General features: G+C 41.3%; 1 protein-coding gene across 6 annotated transcripts in view; it reads right to left on the reverse strand.

The window, feature by feature from the left end:
* HECW2 (HECT, C2 and WW domain containing E3 ubiquitin protein ligase 2) overlaps positions 1-20,430 on the reverse strand; it is a 262,737-nt gene that overhangs the window by 41,863 nt on the left and 200,444 nt on the right. For 5 of the 6 annotated variants that reach the window (XM_073306249.2, XM_073306251.2, XM_073306253.2 and 2 more), the window contains 4 exons: positions 11,936-12,070; positions 10,233-10,335; positions 8,112-8,235; positions 2,207-2,290 (listed from right to left, as the gene is read on the reverse strand). In XM_073306249.2, the coding sequence (XP_073162350.1) occupies positions 2,207-2,290; positions 8,112-8,235; positions 10,233-10,335; positions 11,936-12,070 (446 nt within the window). The remainder of the gene's footprint in view (positions 1-2,206; positions 2,291-8,111; positions 8,236-10,232; positions 10,336-11,935; positions 12,071-20,430) is intronic. The other variant, XM_073306250.2, reaches the window with a different exon arrangement.

Consider the following 20,430-nt stretch of genomic DNA (forward strand, 5'->3'; position numbering starts at 1 on the left):
TTATTGATGCGTGGGAGAAAACATTTTAAAATTTGCGTAAAGTTCTCCAGCAGTAAGAAAATTCCCACATTTTGAATGCATTGAAGACAAGGATGCATTGCTCCTGCTAGAACATTTTATATTTTTTTTTCCTGTTTAACTCTAAAATGAGAAATCAGGCACACACACTAAATTACTGTTTTAAACAACCCCATCTCTGCTTTTACATCAATATTTACTATCACCCTATAGCTTACCAAATAACTCAACACAGCTTAGTGAGTTCCCAGGTACACCACTGAGGCTCTTGGGAACCAATAGAAACACAGAAATCATGTATTCAATAATTTATTTCCTGAGTACAATGATTATTATTAGGACTGAAAAGAGGGCTAATCACAGATCAAATCTATTAATAGTTAAATTAAGAGAAAATCATTGTAAACAATTGATTTTAAGAAGTAAGTGTGTTAAGTAAATAGAAATCTGAAAAATCAGATATTTGGTTTTGTACATTTTTGTGGGGGTGCTCTTTGTCTTTTTGAATTTTTTAAATTATGAGTTTTCCACGAAAGAGAGATATCAATTATAGTATCAAATTATTGTATTTCCATTATAAGAATTACTTGGAGTCTTCGGTATGAGCAGAATTTACAGATTAACAGAAAAATACATTCAAGCAGCAATGACAAAATGATTTATATCATGTCTATTTAAAATAGAAATAGAAATTGAGGTTCAGTTTTCTCTGTAAAACGTGTGACCTCTTCATGTATTATATACCAATAAAAAAAACCTACAATTTTGTCTTCTATTCTTTTTATTTTTTCTTTAAACAACATCAGCACAGTTTCAGACTAAAATGTTAATAGCTTTTAATTAATTCACAGATTTTAAGGCCGAAAGGGACCATTATGTTCATGCAATGTCACCCCAAATAATAATTATATTAATGCCAACACTTCATAATTTAGACTATTTTTAACATTAAATGTAAAACTTTTTTCTACAGATATATTAGAGAAAAAACTGTTTTTCAGGGAAAAATCTATCACACTTACACCCTGAATGAGCATACCATGTGTCGGACATAAGAAAGACGCTACTATCAGCTGCCTGTTTTTCTGGGTATGCAGTGTTGTAGCCATATTGGTCCAAGGATTAGAGAGAGAAGATGTGTGAGGTAATAGCTTTTATCGGACTAACTTTTGTTCGTGAGAGAGACAAGCTTTCAAGTTTACACAGGTCTGAAGACCTAAAGAAGAGCTCTTTGTAAGCTTGAAATTTTGTCTCTCTCACCAACAGAAAGAAAAGGAGTACTTGTGGCACATTAGAGACCAACAAATTTATTTGAGCATAAGCTTTCGTGAGCTACAGCTCACTTCATCAGATGCTGTAGCTCACGAAAGCTTATGCTCAAATAAATTTGTTAGTGTCTAAGGTGCCACAAATACTCCTTTTCTTTTTGTGAATACAGACTAACACAGCTGCTACTCTGAAACCTGTCACCAACAGAGTTAGTCCAATAAAAGATATTACCTCTCCTACCTGGTCTCTCTTTTCTGAACCAATGCTGAAGTGGGATACATTAAAGGGACAGTTCCTCACTCCTAAAAAGCAATAATCAATCATCCCATCAACAAAGTGAGCAAAAACTGTCAGCATAGTTGAAAGATACAGTGTGGTGTTCAGCTAAAATAACGGAAGCATATCAAGTGCTAACTTCCAAAAACATGATACTTGCAAATCACAGAGGTAAACAGAAAATATACTTGAAGGAGCACAGAGCAGGGACTTTCAAACTGTACTGATCTATATAAATCTCTGTCCTTCTAACAATGACTATAACTGAAAAATTTAGGGCAATCAGGACAAGCCCATTTATTCTTTTCCTTGCAAGAGAATCATATAGTAGCTTGGACTGTAATTAGGTTTAAATTCTACTTGCAGTACTGTACTCTTTTACCCCCTCCTTCCCGCAGGGATAATCATTTTTCCGCACCACTATGAAAAATGTGATCTCCCTACTAATAACCGACATCTGGAATCTCAGCACTGGGAAAATCAAGAGTCTGAATCCTCTGCTGCAGCTCCCCCAGCTGCAATTCTGAGAACTGAAGGGGAGACATTTAGGTCACCCTGTCAGTACACACAATACACAGAAAGGCACTTCCCCAGCTGCTCACAGCATATTCCCAACCATCCATTATGAAGCACTGCTACCTACCTTAGTAACATGACAAGGTCTGCATCACTGGATAGACGCACTAGTCCAGGTGTTCCCTCTGTTCGGATAAACTGGATCTTCTCCCTGTTTAAGCAAAGGAAGAGTTCCAAGACATCTTTTGCAAATAAGGCACCAATGTACACCACGGCAACAAGAAAAAATGCTGGGTATACCCAGTAGACCTCTGGGTTATGCCTCTCTATTTCAGACACCATTTTTCTCCCTGCCACACCATGTCCATGTGAGCAATAGAATCTTACAACCCCCCCCCAAAAAAAAAAGAAAAAAGAAAAACCAACCTAATTTGTTCAGAAGAATGATTCTCCTGTTGCCCTCATCTGTAAGATGCTCAGGCTGCTTCAGGTAACACAGCCATCCAACCAATAAAAATCAATCCCTCAAGTTAATATAAGTTGTGGCCCTGAATTCAAAGCAGCAGACAGAGCCCTGTGGGAGGACATTGCTATTCTGAAAGTGAACTGCTTAAAGTAGTACTCTCCAACTCCTTTCCTCTCCCCTTCATTTTTTAGTACAAATTCAAGCTGTCTATTACAGACCATTCGTGCTTTTTAAGGTAGCTTTTATGTACAACACTGCACTTACAGATCTTCCAGAAAGGCTTTCTGCTGTGTGTATGCATGCACCTTTCTCTTCCTCCCAGCCCTCCCCTACCCCCCAGCCCCGCACACTTCCCTCCCCAACCTCCCAATTCAAGTCAGTCACTATTCTGGATTCTATGCATGCCCAACACTGTGCAATGCTGGTGATTTTTAAGCTGTACGCTGATTAAAGTCCTCAGATGAATGCCTTTGAACAAAAAACAATTATTTGGGGGTGGGTGAGTGAAGTCTGTGTGTTACTTAACTGCAACAGAGTCAGGAGAACAAGACCTTGAACCAGCTTCAGAAGTTACACCTCTCTATATCAGTGAAATCTGTTGTACTCTGGGGTAAGAGTTCACCACTGGCCTCTCCTCGAGAGTGGGTGATTTAGTTTGCACCAAGCTATTGATGGGATATGCTGATTCTGCACATCTCCAGCAACCTTAGCTACATAGCCACTTTTGGGGCTGTGGTGGAAGAGACGCTATAGATCAAAGGAACTGGGGAGCGACAACAGGAAGAAACAAGGGCAGAGATTTCAGCAGGAAGATGGAGGGATCATCAAGACAAAAGCTGAAATTGTTCAGAATTAGGCATGAGGCCCAAAGAAAACAACTGAGGCAGGATGGAAGATGACAACAGCTTGAACAGTAGTAAAAGGTGGCTAGATGGACCTCAAAAAGAGAAGAAGCTGTTGGAAGGAGAAGGGGAAAGGTGACTCTGTGAATCTGTCAGAGGATGGCTACAGAAAGTCACAAGGAGACAGCCAGATTTAAGTGAAGGCAAAGAAAATAAAGGGCGGCAGACAAGGGGGCTAAAAATGGCACAGAGAGAACGAACACAGCTGTTGAGAAGGAGGGGAAAAGAAAAAAAGGACGGGAACAAAGTTAGGTGCTTTAAATATGGAATGCCAGGAAAGGAGACGGGATTGAGGATGGGAGGACAAGAATATGGGGCATGGGAACCTGTATAACATCTGAAGGTGATGAGGAGCAAGGCAGAGGAGAAAGAAAAGAAAACACACCTGGGAGCGTAGGATATATGAGGGCAGGGAGGAAAGGTGAGAGGAGCTAGTGGGGAGGTGGTAGGAAAGAGAATGAAGTAGTGTTCACATGACCAGAAATGGGAAGGAAGAGAAGCAAAAAGCTGATAAAGGGATACGGTGAGGCAATCAGAAAGGAAGATGAGAGCATTGGAGACGCAGAGAAGGGGAAACAAGATGAAGCCATAGCAATAGCAGCACTAGAAGTCAGGTCAGAAATGTATGTAAAGAAGGATGAAATCGTGGCCCTCCTGGGAATAGGAACTTTGCCATTGACTTCAATGGGGCTGGGATGTCCGAGCAAGCAAGCAAGCAAGCGTACGTGTTTAAAAACAAAACTGCTGTACCTTTTGCAAGCAACAAAAAATCCCTCCAGAAACTATCACTTCCTCAGAAAAATAACAGTACAAACTTTCCAGCAGTAAACCCACACATTTCAGACACAAACAAACAAATTAAAAGCCACAGAGAAAGAGAAGAAATTCAAACCACAAGAGCTGTTGCCTCCTACTACTGACATACATGAGTTGGCCCAAAACTCCTCATCAAAAGCCCCAACTAAAGCAAAGACAGGGAAAATACATAAAAAGCAGTTCTAGCCCTGCACGAGTACTAGGGAAATACCAGAGAAAGCCCAGTAATGGCCTGCCCCGCCCCATAAGGGTCAGAGAGAGAGTCCAGCCAATCCAGAAAAGAGCTGCTGTACAACTGGAAGTAATTTATAATCCCTAGCTATGGAGAAGTGAATGTCAATAACAACATGCTCAGTTCTTCACATACTGTCCAACTGTGTGCACGTGTATTAAAACAAAAAGGTAATCCAAGATAGGATTTATTTTTAAACTTCCATAATAATTTAAACTTAACATGCACCTTTGATAATAGAACAAACAAATACAACAGAGTCATAGGAGGAGTGCATACTGGTCATACGCACACTATTAATCATCTTCCCCAATAGGCCTTAATTCAGCAAGGTAATTAGGCATGTGCCTAACTTTAGGTGACTTCAATGGCACTACTCAGTGTCACATGCTTCAAATTAGGCACATGCTCAAGTATCTTGCTGAATCAGGGCCCTAAAAGCTAACTATGAAAACGGGTAGCAGCATCATTATAAAAGATACACAGCGATGTGATGGAAGCGTCAGTCCTATAAAAACTGTGTGAGATGCAGTTTTAAAGAATGTGGGAGTAGGGGCTAGGGGCCAAAGGAAGGCAACTAATTCTTAACCAAGCATCATAACTCCAAGGAGCGAGAGCAAAGATCTGGCCATACAGTGTACCCACTCTCAAACCAACTATACTGAACAAAGCATCATGCTCCTCTATTCAATAAAATCCTCCATCCCTCTACTAAGGCAGGTAAGAGAGACAGACACATTTCTTCAGTCTAGTTACTGCAGGGACAAACTGTACCTACTGAGTAATGGATCCTATCTACTGGCACATACTAACACCTTTTTTACCCTTGGTCTGTAATTTTAAGCTGTGAACTAACTGATCCTGACAAGGTCCCCGTGGCGAGCTTGCTCTGATACTATGATCCGGGAACCAAGATACTAGAAGTAGTAAAATCTGATGATAGCGTCAACAATCTTTTGAACATCTTCTGATTTGCAAACTGAGTATAACAGGGCAGAAATTAAGAAAATTGACACTGGGGCTGTTGCTATTGGAGTAACTGAAGCCAAGAACCTCAGGGGAAAAAACCAGAAGTTGGTTTTATTTTATTACCTGATGGATTGGCTTGTTCACATGTTGAACACAATTAAAATGAGACAAGCCTTCTGCATAACAATATGGGTACAAACAGGGAATACTTCGACAGGCTGAGATCTGCTTTGATTTTCCTCCTCCCCTCAATTTTCTAGAAAGTGTGAATTCTGTTGGTAGTTGATTTCAGGGTTGTCAACCAGGACTTACTCAGAGGATAAATCAGTCATCAGTCTACTTGTTGGGACATGAAGCTCAGGGAAACTGCAAAGCAGGATAGCTGACTGAGCTCTGAGAACTTGCAGGGCATGCAGGGTCACTAAGAGCAAGTCTACATTACAATCAGAGGTTTGACCACTGCATGTGCAAACATACCGGAGCTAGCTTGATCTAGCTAGCTCCAACAACAACAACAACAGTGAAGCTACGGCAGCACGGGCAGCAGCACAGGCCAGCCACTCAAGCGTACAGCCTTGTGCTGCTGCGGCTTCACTGCCAGTTACTTCAGCTACACGTGCTGCAGTCACGCCTCTAACCGCGGTGCAGTCACACCCTGTGTATCGCGGCACAGAAAAGGAGGCAGGTAAGTAGTTGCGAGCTCTTGAGCCAGCACATCCTGATCAGACTGTTAGAACACGTGAGACTCTGACTCTGGGAAGTGAGAGCACTGCATTGGGAGCCACAGTGCACAGTGAGATCAAAATCTTCCTAACTACCATAATGACAGATGTGCAGCAATGAACTCACACATTTTTCAACAGTAGTGTCTCCAAGACAGTTCTGGAAACATACATTTGAACACCAATTTCTAATTCCCATGTTAACAGCAAGTTAGTTTTACAGCTAAGCAACATATACTTAATTACAAAAGAGATATACCCTAAGGGTGAAATTCACTCCTGTGTAAAGGGTCAGCATAAGACTTAAGACAGCATAAGACAAGTCCAGCATATTTATGAGGGATTTAAAGCTCCATCCTGCAATGTGCTAAACCCTTTGACTTCCGTTCAGCAAAGTAATTAACTACCTGCTTAATTTACGCATGTCAGTAATCCCAATGACATCAACAGGACTACTCATGCTCTTAAAATTAAGTACGTGTATAGGAAAGACTTAGTGGCTTTGTGTTGACCCTCTGCACGGGGTGAATTTCACCCTGTATCAGTTATATTCTACCTGTGATATATAATACCATAATCATCATATAATATTATAAAGCATCTTTGATAATATACTATGTATCTCTTGCGGTTGTGCAAGAACTATACTGGTCTGTTCCTAAACCATCTGTGCAACTCTAAACATGCTAAATGGATATTGCTGATTGAACTTATCCAAAAATGCAGGGCCAACTCTAGGTTTAGGAAGAACCCTACAATATATATCAAGGAAGATGAGCAGGGCCCCAATGAACGCCTTTCTAACTGAATGCTTCACAACCATGGACCACCAATGGCCACATCTTGCCTGCCTGCCTGTTGGTGAGATTCTGTGACTTCTGGAGATATCCTACGTCAGTAGCTCCAACCCTCTTTCCCCCCCGAGATACTTTGTCTTTGTAATGGAATGGCAGGCTGGCATCCTACTCTTCCAGCTCCCATTCCCCTTGCTCCACGCCTAGCACCCTGAGTTGTCCATCTATGCTCACTTTCTCCCCTGCCTACCTGCCTAGCATGGGTTTGCTCATCCCATCCCTTTTTGTTTTCATTATTCTCTTCTTCCCTGTTCCTCACTGAAAATTATTATTCACATGCACACACTCTCTTTCCACTTCCTTGGTTGCCCAAGGCTACGTGTTGCTGGCGATGGCAGAGTTCATTGGTGGCTCCGGGAGCCAGGCCACATGCACTAACGTGGTTAGGAAGAGTGCTAAGGGAGAAGAGAAGATAAGACCAGCTTGTCAAGCTGCAGTTTAAGAACAGGGGGAGGAGCCAGGTACCTTTTGAGGAGCTGTGGTTTGCAGAGGTGCCCATGGCCACATTTGCAGTGGGGAAGGGAAGGAAGAAGGACAGATCCAGGGTCATGCAGTTTCACCTGCTTCCACTATTCCTTTTCTTTCCCCTGCATCCCTCCCTAGCGTGGGAAAACTTGCCCTACTTGGGCACCACCTGAGGATGGCTGAGGAGCTGAGCAGAGAACCAAATGAGAAGACATGGAGAAGAGACTAAAGTGCGCTATTTATGGCCTTGCAACCGACAGGCTGGATGCATGTGTGCAAGTTCCTGAAAGAGCGTAACTGCACTATTGCAAAGGTCCAAGGCACTATATAACAGCACATTAAAGGAATGTTTCCTGCAGTTCTTTGATTACGCTGAAATTACACAAGGTTTGGGGGATTTTTTGGGGGGGGGGGAGGGAAGAGAGGAAGGAGAGGGTTTAAGTTTATAAATGACCAATAGACATCGAGCAAGCAATATTGCCCCCCCCCCTTTTTTTTTTTAATACTGCAAACTTTGCCAGAAAAAAAGAATACGAATTGATGGTCTGTTCTGAAATGGGACAGTCAGTTGAAAGTAAAGCTGGAGAACAGAATCAACATCATTACCTGAGTGAATGATTCCTGGTAAGATCTGGTTGACGCTCTTGTAGAATTTCAAAGATATTGGGCTGTCGCAGAAATGCGACAATCTTGTCGTTGTAGGCTGTAAGTGGCAACCGAAAACAGCTTACTGCAAACAGGTGCATTGAAAAACAGCATTATATTTTTATAACTTCTGAATAATAATGATAATGGAATTATGTCTTTATATTCATAATCTTTTTATTTACTACATTAATATGATCTTTTCATTACATTTTTAGCCTAAAGGCTAGTGCTGGTTTTTGAATTTGGATATACATGGCCCACTTTATTATGAATAAAATTTTAGATTAAAACATCATCAGATGTTAATGTGCCTTTCTGAAGAATTCAGAGTATTATAATATTTCATCACATACACCCTCAGCTCACGCCAACCTGGAACATATAACCACATGAATAAAGTGTACGGGGCCTTATTTTCTATACTTCTTTATTTCTTAGACTTACAGGACCAGGTGAAAACATAAGCTCACTGCTTAATAGTAAATTGCATGTGCTTCTTATTGGCTGCACATTAATGTGTGGGTATTTTTGTTTTGCTTTCTCCTCTCCTTGCCTCCACTATTCTGAAAAATAATTATCTGTTTTACTCATATTAAGGATCTGATATAGTCTCACAAAAGTAGTATCTTCACACAAGGCTGAAAATCTAGGCTTCCATACCAGCCTTAACTCATGCCACTTTGCCTAGGTACTGTGATTCTAAACCCTTATGGTACACAATGACAAGTGTATTGGCCAGCTCTTCTGCCTTAATGGTGAATTTCCTTATTTTTGCTTTCAAGAAAGACTCAAAGCTTCACAGATTTTATTCCTCTTCCTTTTAACATTAGAATGAGAAAGGAATAAAATGATCAACAACAAATTCATAAGGACACTGTCAATGTTGGTATGTCAATTTGTCCTACCTTCAAATAGTTTTATCTGGCAAGAAATATTCTACTATTATCATATGCCTTTATAACTCCCCAGTTCTGTCACTGGGAACTATAACTTCCTTCCTAGTACCCATGATGATGATGTGTTGCACTAAAACCTAGTGCATCATTTTTTCTTCCTGCTCTGCAGCATGTATTTGAACATACATGGTTTACACAGCTGCACACATTTTTTATGACAATAGCAATCCTACTGCTGGACAGATTGGCAGACAACTTGTATTGTGCCATACAGGAGTAAGATGCAGTCACTAATGAAACTTCTAAGAAGGTCTGACAAATATTACAGTCAAAAGTAACGAAAAGCTATTGAAATGTAATTGGCAGTGGCCATCTTTTCATTTATGGTTTTTATTTTTACTGTTTGTTCTATCACAAAGAAAAAGATTACATAAATATTTTATATTTACTCATGTCTCTAAAGTGGTTCCACCTATGAAGCGAGGGCCCACTCAAAGTGTTTGTGCCTGTTCCACTGTCAATTATTAAACAGCAATTAAAAGTATCTTTGTTCAAAACATCTCCAAAAGCTCAACCTGAAAAATATACAGTGTCCATAGCAAGTGAAAGGAGTTTAAATCTGTGGTGACTGTGCTACTGAACAAAGATCAAGCAGATCAATCAATCATGATTTTTTGCACAATGCCTGTTAATTCAGCGCACTAAATTATTTTCTTAGTGGCGATTATCACAAAAGGCTTTGGTGTGTGTGTGTAACTGAGAAAAAATTTAGGCTACTGACCAATTCTGAGGTGCCTCACACCTCATGGAAGCCCTCTGAAATAAAAGCCTAGTATTTGTATTGAAATTAATGGGACTACATAGGGCCCAGGTCAATACAGAATCTGGCCCTCTATTTGTAACTCTTCTAGTTACTTCTGAGGGGAAGTTAATTAGAAAATTTAATGCAAGAAACCCTTTGCATTAACTAGCAAACATTTTGGTATTAATAAATTGGTCATGCCTGGAAGTTTTTCCACTATTACGCACACAAATTGAAATTCCATGATAGGGATTGATAACGGATAGAGCTAGCCATAACATACGGTAAAAGCAAAAATTAGAAAAACCCAGCAGTGCACACAGACATGCACAGTTAAATCAAAGTACACTTCCCTCAAGAGAACTCCAAGCCCTGACATACCCACTGGAACCATGTCCTGGTACTGAGCCCTGCTGACTGTATTAAACGTGCTGGACGGTCTTGGTAGAACTGGTGGTCCTGAATGACGGGAATCCTCTCCTACCTAAAAGTACAGTAGTAATTATGGTCAGCACCAAGCAAATAACAAAACAAAACAAAAACACCTTCTTCATCATGGCCTAGATCTAAAAGACAGGAAACAATTCTCATGATGACTAAGAAAAGCACTAGAATCCAGCTCACACTCTCTCAGTTGGGTGGATTCTGCAGGGCACACACAAGTAAAAAGCACTAAAACAAAATTATTTTGTATCACCAAATAGAGCAGATGGAACTCTGAACTCACACAGGGAGCAAGAAGGTGTTATTTGTACAGAATTCTTTTTCACAGAAAAGCAACACTTGATTATGGTCACTACTAGGAATCGCTTTAATGTCAGAGCAACTTCTTGCTTTTGTGGGCTTGATCTTGTTGCATTACCATTGTTTTTTTGCTTTTAATTATGACTATTAATTCCTTTGACTTATTCCCGCTCCATTCTGTGCACTGAACATAGCAGGGAAGAACAAAGAGTTTATGATAATGTAATTACAGATTGCATCATATTATTAGAGATTGTATCAGAGTGTAGAGGGCAGAAAGCTGTCCTAAAGAGGCAGCACCAGTTTTCCCCCACTGCAAGAGAATTCTCAGGTCGTCATCAGCCACCCCCGAGTAAGGTATGTCAGGGGTGGGAAGCCGGGAAAATGCATGCAAGGAGTAAGGAAGCATTCCGGCAGACCCTCATCAGCTACAGTTGCTACTCACAGATAGCATAAATTAGAGCAGCCCTCTAGCTTCTCTAAATTATGCTGAGTGCAGTGTTGGTCCCTAACCAGACCTAAATGAGAGTGGAAACATGGCTTAGAATCACCCTCCGCACCCCTTTCCTCAACTTCAGTGAAGGTAAACTCAGTACAGTCAAGGAATGAGCCTACAGTATTTGCATATGCTTATAAACATAAAAATATCTTACAGTCAGGACATAATTTACTCAAAACCTTCTAGTGAAAACAATACAGTTCAAGAGCTTTGTAATCAGAACCCAAATACAGAATTTTTTATATTATAGATAAGGAGTTTTAAGCACTTCTACTTAGAATCCATGTTCTAAAAAGGTTATATTATTACTAGTGTAATATCATATGGACCACAACATTTAACGGTCTGACATTCTGTCAGTGGTAAGAAGAATGTTTACCTTTCTTGGTCTATAGTACCATGGAATAGATGGGAAAACGTTTAGTATAATGTTTAGGCGTGCATGCACACAAACTTGTTTTTCTAAATTAAATCGCCTACTTGCTTGGACACTTCCCAAGTCAGTGTGAATTGCTGTGCTAGTAAAAAACAGGCTACGGCTGTTTGGTGAAGAAATCTGTATTCAAGAGCCCTCCTGTGGTTTGATGGAGTTACTGCCCTTTAATAGCAGCAGATAAAATCCTATCAGATTATTAGCTTAATCAAATCAGACCTTTCCTTGTACAATAAAGGCCATCATTGGCTTTTCAAAAGGCAAGAACGTCTTTCGTTTGCAGGTGGATACCACACTGGCAGAACCATTAAACGACTGACAAAATAATGTTTGAATGGAATGATGTGAAAACTGGATGATCCTGAAATCCTTGTTAGCTAAGTAACAGGAGGAGCAGTTCAGGCTTACCTCACCAGCACTGTGGCTGCGCTGTCTGGTTAAGTGCTGTCGATGCACTAATGCACTAGTGGGCCTGCTACTCTGCAAGGGAAGCCGTGGGTCAATGAACGTAGTGGTGCGGGAATTGTGGTCAACAAAAAAAGCCTAGAAAAGGAAAAAGAAGATTTCAGAGTCAACATTCATTGTAACTTAGGAGCTTCCTAACTACACCTTCCTGCAGTAAGTACACCGGCAGGAGAGAAAGTGTGTGAGAGTTAAAGCACAGGAGGATCTGGGTTCCAGTCACTGCTTTGAGACTCTAGGAAATTATCTCACTGTGCCTCAGTTTTCCCCTTCTGTAAAACAAGGATAATGTGTCTGTCTCTCACAGGAGACTTATGAGATTTAATTCATTAATGTTTATACAGCATTTTGAGATCCTCAGATAGCCCACAACATGAAAATACCAAGACAAATCATGATTGTTCTTCTAGAAAAGAGGACGTGAATGTCTAACAGAAGTTATGTGAGCACATTCACCAGTTCATTTAATCTATATGCATCTAAAAGGAGGTCACTTAGTGGCAACAACATTGCACTTTAACAAGTTATTTATCATATCATTATAAATATAGATGGGGTGTGTACACGTCAAGCATATGATTATGTTCGAGGACACAGTGTGATTATAGGTTAAAAGGAGCTTTCACCATCCTTCTGCTAGAACTATTCTAGGTAGGCCAACTTAGAGAATCGACCAGGGATACAGAGAAGATGATGCCAAAAATATAAAAAAAGAATTTAAGGCAGGCCCAATGGTTTCCTGGGATAAGAAGAAATGACAAGTATTGACTGGTTAGCCATTTGCTGAGAGAAGGCCACGTGATCATGGGTCCTAAACCCGAAAAGCCTCAAGCTGCAATACAATTAGAGCAAAAAAAAAAAAAAAAAAAACAAAACCAAAACCCCCTCTCTATTCCAAGATAATTTAAACTTGTTCCAGTTTTAGTGTCACACTTGGGAACCATTTCCTTGCCATTCTCATGCTTTTGGGGATTTTCAGACACTGTGAAGGAGACACGTGGCACCATAGGGGGAGAAGGATATCTAGACTGAGAATCCACCCAGGCGATCCCAAGGCAGGTACATCAGCTCCCAAGGGAAGCAGTTCCTCCTGTCTGTTCAATGTCACTTCCTGGCCAGGAGAACTAGTAGCTGCCTTGTAGTTCTGACAGCCTGCTTATGCTCATGCCTCAGCCCCTGTTACTGCTCCTGGGCTCACTCCCACTTCAGTCTGCTCTGCTCTAGCTCATGCCGCTGCTCCAGTCTGCATCTGCGCCTGCCCCAGCTGGCTGCCCCGCAATTCTGACAGCCTTCTCCTCAGCTGGGAGTTTTGGCTGTTGAGGAGGAAAATGGCTACTTATCTTCTCATAAGTGTTGTTCTGCAAGATGCGTTGCACGTGTCCATTCTATTGTGTGCATGGCTGTGGAGGAGATGTCATGCACCAATGCTAGAGTTTCCCTAGCGGTACTTGTAAGGGTAACCTGGCTTCCTTGTGCCTGGATCTAAAGATATAAAGGGTGGAACCCACTCCCCCAACTCTCCTTCACTTCCTTTGAATGAGAATCACATAATGAGAGACTTTGATGTGCTGGGGAAGGAGGGTAGGTCACAGAATGGATATATTCAACACATCTTGAAGAGCAACAGTTTTTCCTTTTTCAGGAGATTACATAGGTCCATTCCAGTGGAGGTGACGCCCAAGCTGTTTTCAATGGAGATGGGGCTCAGAGTCCCATCTGAAGAGGGACTGTTGGAATGCTTTCCCAACATTCATGTCACCCCTTGAGGCGGTTATAATTTCATAATATCTAGCAAAGGTACATACACATCACTACCCTGGAAATATCAACGAGAGGACTGGTTCCTACAAAGCCAGTAGATGCTAAATGTGCTCTAGTTGAATGCACTGACAGTTTTTCAAGAGGTGTCAGAAGTTTGGCATTATAGCACACAAAAATGCAGCTGGTAATCCGTTTAGAAAGTCTGTGTCATCACAGGATGACCTCTCATTCTCTCTGCATAGGAAACAAAGAGCTGACAAGAAACCTGGAGGAGTTTTGTTCTATCCAGATAAAAAGCCAGAGTTCTGCACACATCCAGAGTATGCAGCTTTTGTTCATTTTTCTAAGCGTGTGGCTTTGGAAAAGAGACCAGTAAGTATATTGGCTGATAGTGGGGGCGATGGCTACTAAGAAGAGTACTTTAGACAAAAGATGTAACACTGAACAACTGACTAAGGACTCGAATGGAAGCCCCTTAAAAGCCTACAAAATTCAAGCCCTAAGGCAGGGCCAAATCCCAAATAAGTGGGCAAAGCCTATTCAATCATTTCAGGAATCTGGTTGCTATGGGATTAGTGAACATAGTCCTTACACCAATACAAGTGTGACATGTAGGAATTGCAGCCAGATGCACCTTGATCAAGCTGACTGCTAGATCTGACTCTTAGAGAGACAAAGTGGGTGAGCTAATATCTTTTACTAGACCAACTAGGGATGTAAATACCATTTAAAAAGTTAACTGTTTAAATTATTAAAATGTGTGGTTTAAACAGTTAACTGATTTAGCATGTGAGGCTGATCCTGCAGGCCGGTGCGGCTGGGACTGGGGCCGATCCGCTGGCATGGCTAGGGCCTCTCTGGCCGGGCGGTGCTGTTGTGCCAAGCGGCACGGCTGGGCCCGCTCCAGCTGGTGTGGTGCTGCTGGTCGGCCGGCGTGAGGTTAAGAGTTAAGGCAGATTAACTGGTTAACCTTTTACCTCCCTAGGACCAACTTCTGTTGGTGAGAGCCACACAGAGCTCTCCTTCAGGTCACAAAAGCTTGTCTCTTTCACGCACCTTGTCTCTCTAATATCCTGGGACCGACACGGCTACAACTACACTGCACACAGATCTGACTCTTTCAGGTGTAGAACAGAGTTCAAAATCTTCTAGATTGAAGATTAAGAGACACATATTGGTGGGTCACCCACATGGAGTAGTGTTTCCACTTATGGTAAGGAAGCTAAGGTGTAAGCAGAATATTCTGGATCGCTGCTGAACAGCATGCCACTTCTGGCATTAACCAACAAGAAACCAACTCTTGACGTGAAGCACTTGTTGAGTTGAGATGCAACACCTGACTGTGGTTTTATAAGATTATAGTCCTTGACTAGCTGGAGAAGCAAGGGACAGCCTGCGCAGATCAAAGTACAGGGTTGTCTTGGTCAGGCTGGGTCTATGAGGATCATCCTTCCTCTATTTGCCTTTCAATATCACTCTGGGAATGAGAGGTACTGGTGAGTAAGCATATAGTATATCATTGTTTCATGGAAATAGGAAAGTGTCTGATATGGAACCCTGACTGTGGCCAGCTTTGGAACAACAGTGGGGGCATACCCTGTTCTACCATGTTGCAAACATATCTACTGGAGGAATTCCCACAACTTGAAATACCGACACATTAGAGTTCATGGTCTCTGCTTAGATCAGCAGGTGTGAAGCCTTGGGAGTTATATAATTCCTTATATTGAAATCCCACTTCTTGACTGCCTCCTGACATAGGTTGTCTGACTTGGTGCTTGTTTACATAAAACATAGCTGTGGTGCACGCCATGAGCACCTGACCTGAATGAATGGGTGACAGGAACTGCTGACATGCTCAGAATGTTGCACGCTGCTTCACAGTTTGAGAACATTTATGTGTAGCCTGGCCATGTGAATAGACCACATACCTTGAGCTTGCAGCTCCCCACTCCATGATGGAAGCATCCATTTATGAAAGTCACTGAGGGGAGAACTGGTAAGAATGGGACTGCCCTGAACACAATGCCTGGGGGGATCCATCCATCCAGGGATGACAATACTCAGGCTGGGATGTATGCCAACTTGCCCAGGTGGTGTACCTCCTGGCACTAGACAGGTTTTAGCCATGCCTGCATACACAAGAGGTGGATCTTGGCTTGTGTGTCACATATGTACAAGTGGCCATGTGCCCCAGAAGCCTGAGGCAGTTTTACACTGTGGTTTACAGCTGCTTCTTGAAGCAAAGCCTGGACAAGCCAAAGCAATTAAAAATGAACTTTAAGAAAAAAACAAAAACAAACACCCAACTGGATGAAAAAACGAGTGCCACTAACTACTATGGATAATTATACACTAACTACATACACATTTAAAGGCAAAAGACTACCAAAGTACAACAACATGCTCCGACCATAGATGGTAAAAAAGGAACTGAAGGAGGATGCGGTGGTTCGCTCCACCCTTTATATCCTTGATTCCAGGCATGAGGTAAGGTAGGGCACCTGCCTGCCCACCCCTATTAGGGAAAACTTTCTGTTACCAGTGCATGAGACATGCACACACCCCCCCTCACCCCACAGTGGAATGGATATATGCAATCACTTGAAGATGAAATCAGAGTTCCTCTTAGAAGCTGTATGAAAATAGACAGACAGAAAACATGAGTCATGCTATAGAAGAGATAAGTATTATTTACTATTGTGGGGAGCATAGGGTCACTTCTGGAAAGTTCACAAGACATAAAGGAGAACCAAAAGAAGCTTCAGACTATGGCATGGGACTACGATATCAAATTGTCCTTTTAGTTTTCAGGACAATGGGTTTGAGGTGTGGAAAGTTTGGAATTTGGGAAGGGGGGGTTGTCAAAGGGGAGAGGGATTGTATCTGTGTACTGTCCCTATTGTGACTATAATTTATGATTACTGTTTTGAAGTTTTCACTAAATAAATGTGAACGGAAAAGAAACTGAGGCTCCAACATATTGGGAATAGTTCAGCAGAGGACACCAAAACTCTTAAGGACCCTGACTGTCACGATGCTGTCTGGTAATCTGGAGCTAAAGAGAGATATGCCTTACAAATTGGTATCTGGGATGAGACAAACTTTATACAGGAAAACTATATACGTTTTGGTCAGCTGAGATATCTATAAATGTATAAATTAAGCATAATGTTTCTCTGTTGAATTTTGAAATGTTTTTGCTAATGGCAATGTTTGAGCCTCAGGCTAGTGGTGTCTACCTGGCAAAACAGTGATGTCATTTGTGACACTGGCTACACAGGATCCAGGCATTAAAGAATACTAAACTACTCTGTAAGCAGGATGGAACCTGTTTTACCAATTTCAATATTGGCTTTTTAAATTTCTGCAAGGAGGCAGAGGGAATGGGCCATGTCATCTTTGATATCTATGCCCCAGCTAATAGGTTTAATTCTCTTACTAGCAAGTGTCCAGTAATTCTTTTCAGGCACTGATATCTATTTTATCCAACCCTATCTATCAGTATTTTGAAGGAGGCAAGACAACCTTCCAAAGGCTGACTTCAATGTACCAACCTTATAATAGAGTATATTTAGAAAAACAAATAAAAACAATGATTCGATACGAAAAAAGTTACTTGTTTAGAACTTCCTTGCAGATGCCCAATTCTCTGATTAATGCAGCCATCTAACACCGCATATAATGCTTTTTTGTACCCACTTAAACTATGCTTAAAGATTATATTAAGGGTGATCATGTCTTATTAAGCATGAATGCTTTTAGGCCAGCCAGCAGCAGTCTATAATATAATAAAATGCAGATTTACTGCGCTGAAGCTTCCTTAAAGAAAGTCATTGGAACTTCAAGTCTCTGGGCTAATCTGGATGCTGACACCACAGCTGGAAACTGAGCTGAGCACGCACACACGTGCACACACATTAAAAAAAAAAATCCTAATTTTAAAGAAACTCCTATCACTGGTCCTGGCAAGGTACAGCCAGGAAACTTACAATAGTTGTGCAAAGTGACAGAATCTTGGTTTGACCAAAAATTAAATCCCTTCCCCCTCAAAGAACTATAGATTTTTAAATAAAAGTTATTTCAAATAAAGGCTGTGAATGCTTGTTTTAATACGTTACTTCATCAAGGTTCAACTTTATTTTAACATTCCCTAACACATACTATTTATACACTAGTTTTCTGTTTATACACTGGTTTTCTATGTATGATTTGCTTGCAAATCCAGGAAAGATTCTTTTTTTTTTAAAAAATATGAGAAGGCTGTTTAGTTTAGAGACAGGCATTTCAGAACTAGTTCTGCTTAAGCTTCCCCACAGAGTTCTATCAATGGACCTCAATTCACAGCCAATTGCGCAGATGTAAGAAACATCAGCATCTACTGGGGAGTAAAGCCCACTTGTCCCATTCTTTGTCTCTGCTCTAGCTGCTGATCTGTGAAATAAGACACTTTAATCTTCTTCACCGCCATTGGCCTAATAATTTGTGTCATGAAGAAAAATATCCATATATCCTCTAACTGGCAGGGTCCCACTCAGTCATTCATCCTCTATATCACGATATATAAATCCAAGAATTCACTTGTGCACATGAGATATGTGTTTCATTTTTCACCTGCTGTCACCTTAAAAGTATGTTAAAGCATAATAAAAAGAAAGAATTTTTTAATTGCAGCACAACAGAGATGAGGTATGGTCACCATCAGCACAAGTACTAAGGCAAGTAGAAGATATATTTATGCATTGTGGCAAAAGTATTGGACAAGCAATGCACATGGTACAATTTAGGCCAACCAAGCCCTCATTTAGGTCATACACATGCTATGATTCCTCTACTGTACTGAATACATTTTTCTACTGTGACTCAGCTTCCACTGGTCACTGCGGAAGCAACTACTACTTGTGGAAAAGCCAATTCATAATGGTGAGAACCAGCAATCATGAGCTAGGACACAGAAAATACACTTCAAAATAAAGAGCTTCCTCTGAGGCTTTACTCAGTGCTTCCTCTGTGTTTTATTACGGCTGCATTAATCACGATCACCAAGTACTACACACAGAAATCCAGGGTTTGATTCTCCCTCTGGAGGATATGAGTAGCTCCTACTGAACTCAAAATGGAGTTACTCATATTCTTCAGGGAGAGAACTGGACTCCAGGAAATTTAAGGGGAAGGGATCAGTGAGACAGAGAGGAAGAGGAAGAAAAAGGAAGTTAAAATAATTGTATCTCCCCCACCATTTTTACACAATGTTTTCCTTAAAGCTGCAAAGTAATAAATCCAAGACAACAACATACCTCAAGCATATTTCTTGCCTTCAGTTTGGAGTCTGTTTGTATTCCTTTCAGGTGTCAAGCACATTACTCATGTGGACACGCAAACATTCATGGCTAAACATAGCCAAGAATTATAGACATAGGCACTTATTGTCTTAGTCAGACTATAGTCCTAACTGTTGCATGCAGTTTTGTTGAAGCTGTGTTGGTTCCTGGATATTAGAGATAAGGTGGGTGAGGTAATATCTTGTATGGGATCAACTTCTGTTGGTGAAAGAGAGAAGCTTTCGAGCTGCACAGAGCTCTTCTTCATGTTCTGGCAGGCTCTGGCGCTGCTTTGAGCTGGTGGGTCCTGGATTGTATGAAGCTTGCGTCTGATGATGAGCTTGGAGAGTTGGGCGGTTGCTTACAGGTCAGAAGAGGGGGTTCAGGAAAGATTTCTTTCAGGATGTGGTCCCCATCAAATATGGTCTGTACTTGTTTAAGGATACCTCCTACTGGTTCCAGTGTGGGGTCAAAGGTCACAGCTAGGGAGTATGGTTGGAGGGAGGTTTATTATACCCTTAGTTGTCACCTACCAGCTCACCCATGCAAAGAACCCATACAAAGTATCATTAAATAGTTACAATCCATACTTGATGACAACCACTTCCTGACAGAAATCTTCCCTGAAACCCTTCTCTGGCTTTCAAACAACCCACCACCTCACCAAGCTCATCATCAGAAGCAAGCACCCCACAGACTAGGATTCAACTCAGAGCAGCACCAGACCCTGCCAGACCAACAGACGCGAAACCTGCAGACATGTCTCCATTGCTACAACAATCAACACCCCCAACAACACACCTTTCAGAATCCATGAGTCCTACACATGCCTATTACAGCATGTGATGTACTTCCTACAGCACACTAAATGTCCCAACAACAATTATGCAGGTGAAAGCAGACAATTACTATGCTCCTGAAATGAACTCATACAATGATAAAAGACAAAAACACTGCATCACTTGTGGGTGAACCCTTTTCACAAAGTGCTCACCCTATATCTGGGTGCTTATAACCCCCACCCCCACGACCGGAGAGATGTTAACTGGCCATTTCACCTTGAAAGGTCCTTTAAAATATGTGAACTACTTATGCTAAACAATCTGTTCCACCTCGTATGTAGTTGTGACACTGAGTACATTTCACAGGCTTGAAGAACAAGTCTGGAAGCTTGAAAGCTTGTCTCTCTGACCAACAGAAGGCAGTCCAACAAAAGATATTACCTCCTCCACCTTGTCTCTCTCTAGTCCTAATTACCATTTATTTCTCACCCAAATAGATATCACTATCACTCCCTCACATGTTAATTCTAGTATACTTTTATTCTTTCCTATACCTATGCAAAGGAGAAAATGCCAC

Source organism: Lepidochelys kempii, chromosome 11, assembly GCF_965140285.1.
Source record: "Lepidochelys kempii isolate rLepKem1 chromosome 11, rLepKem1.hap1, whole genome shotgun sequence".
In the NCBI taxonomy this organism is placed as follows: Eukaryota; Metazoa; Chordata; order Testudines; family Cheloniidae; genus Lepidochelys; species Lepidochelys kempii.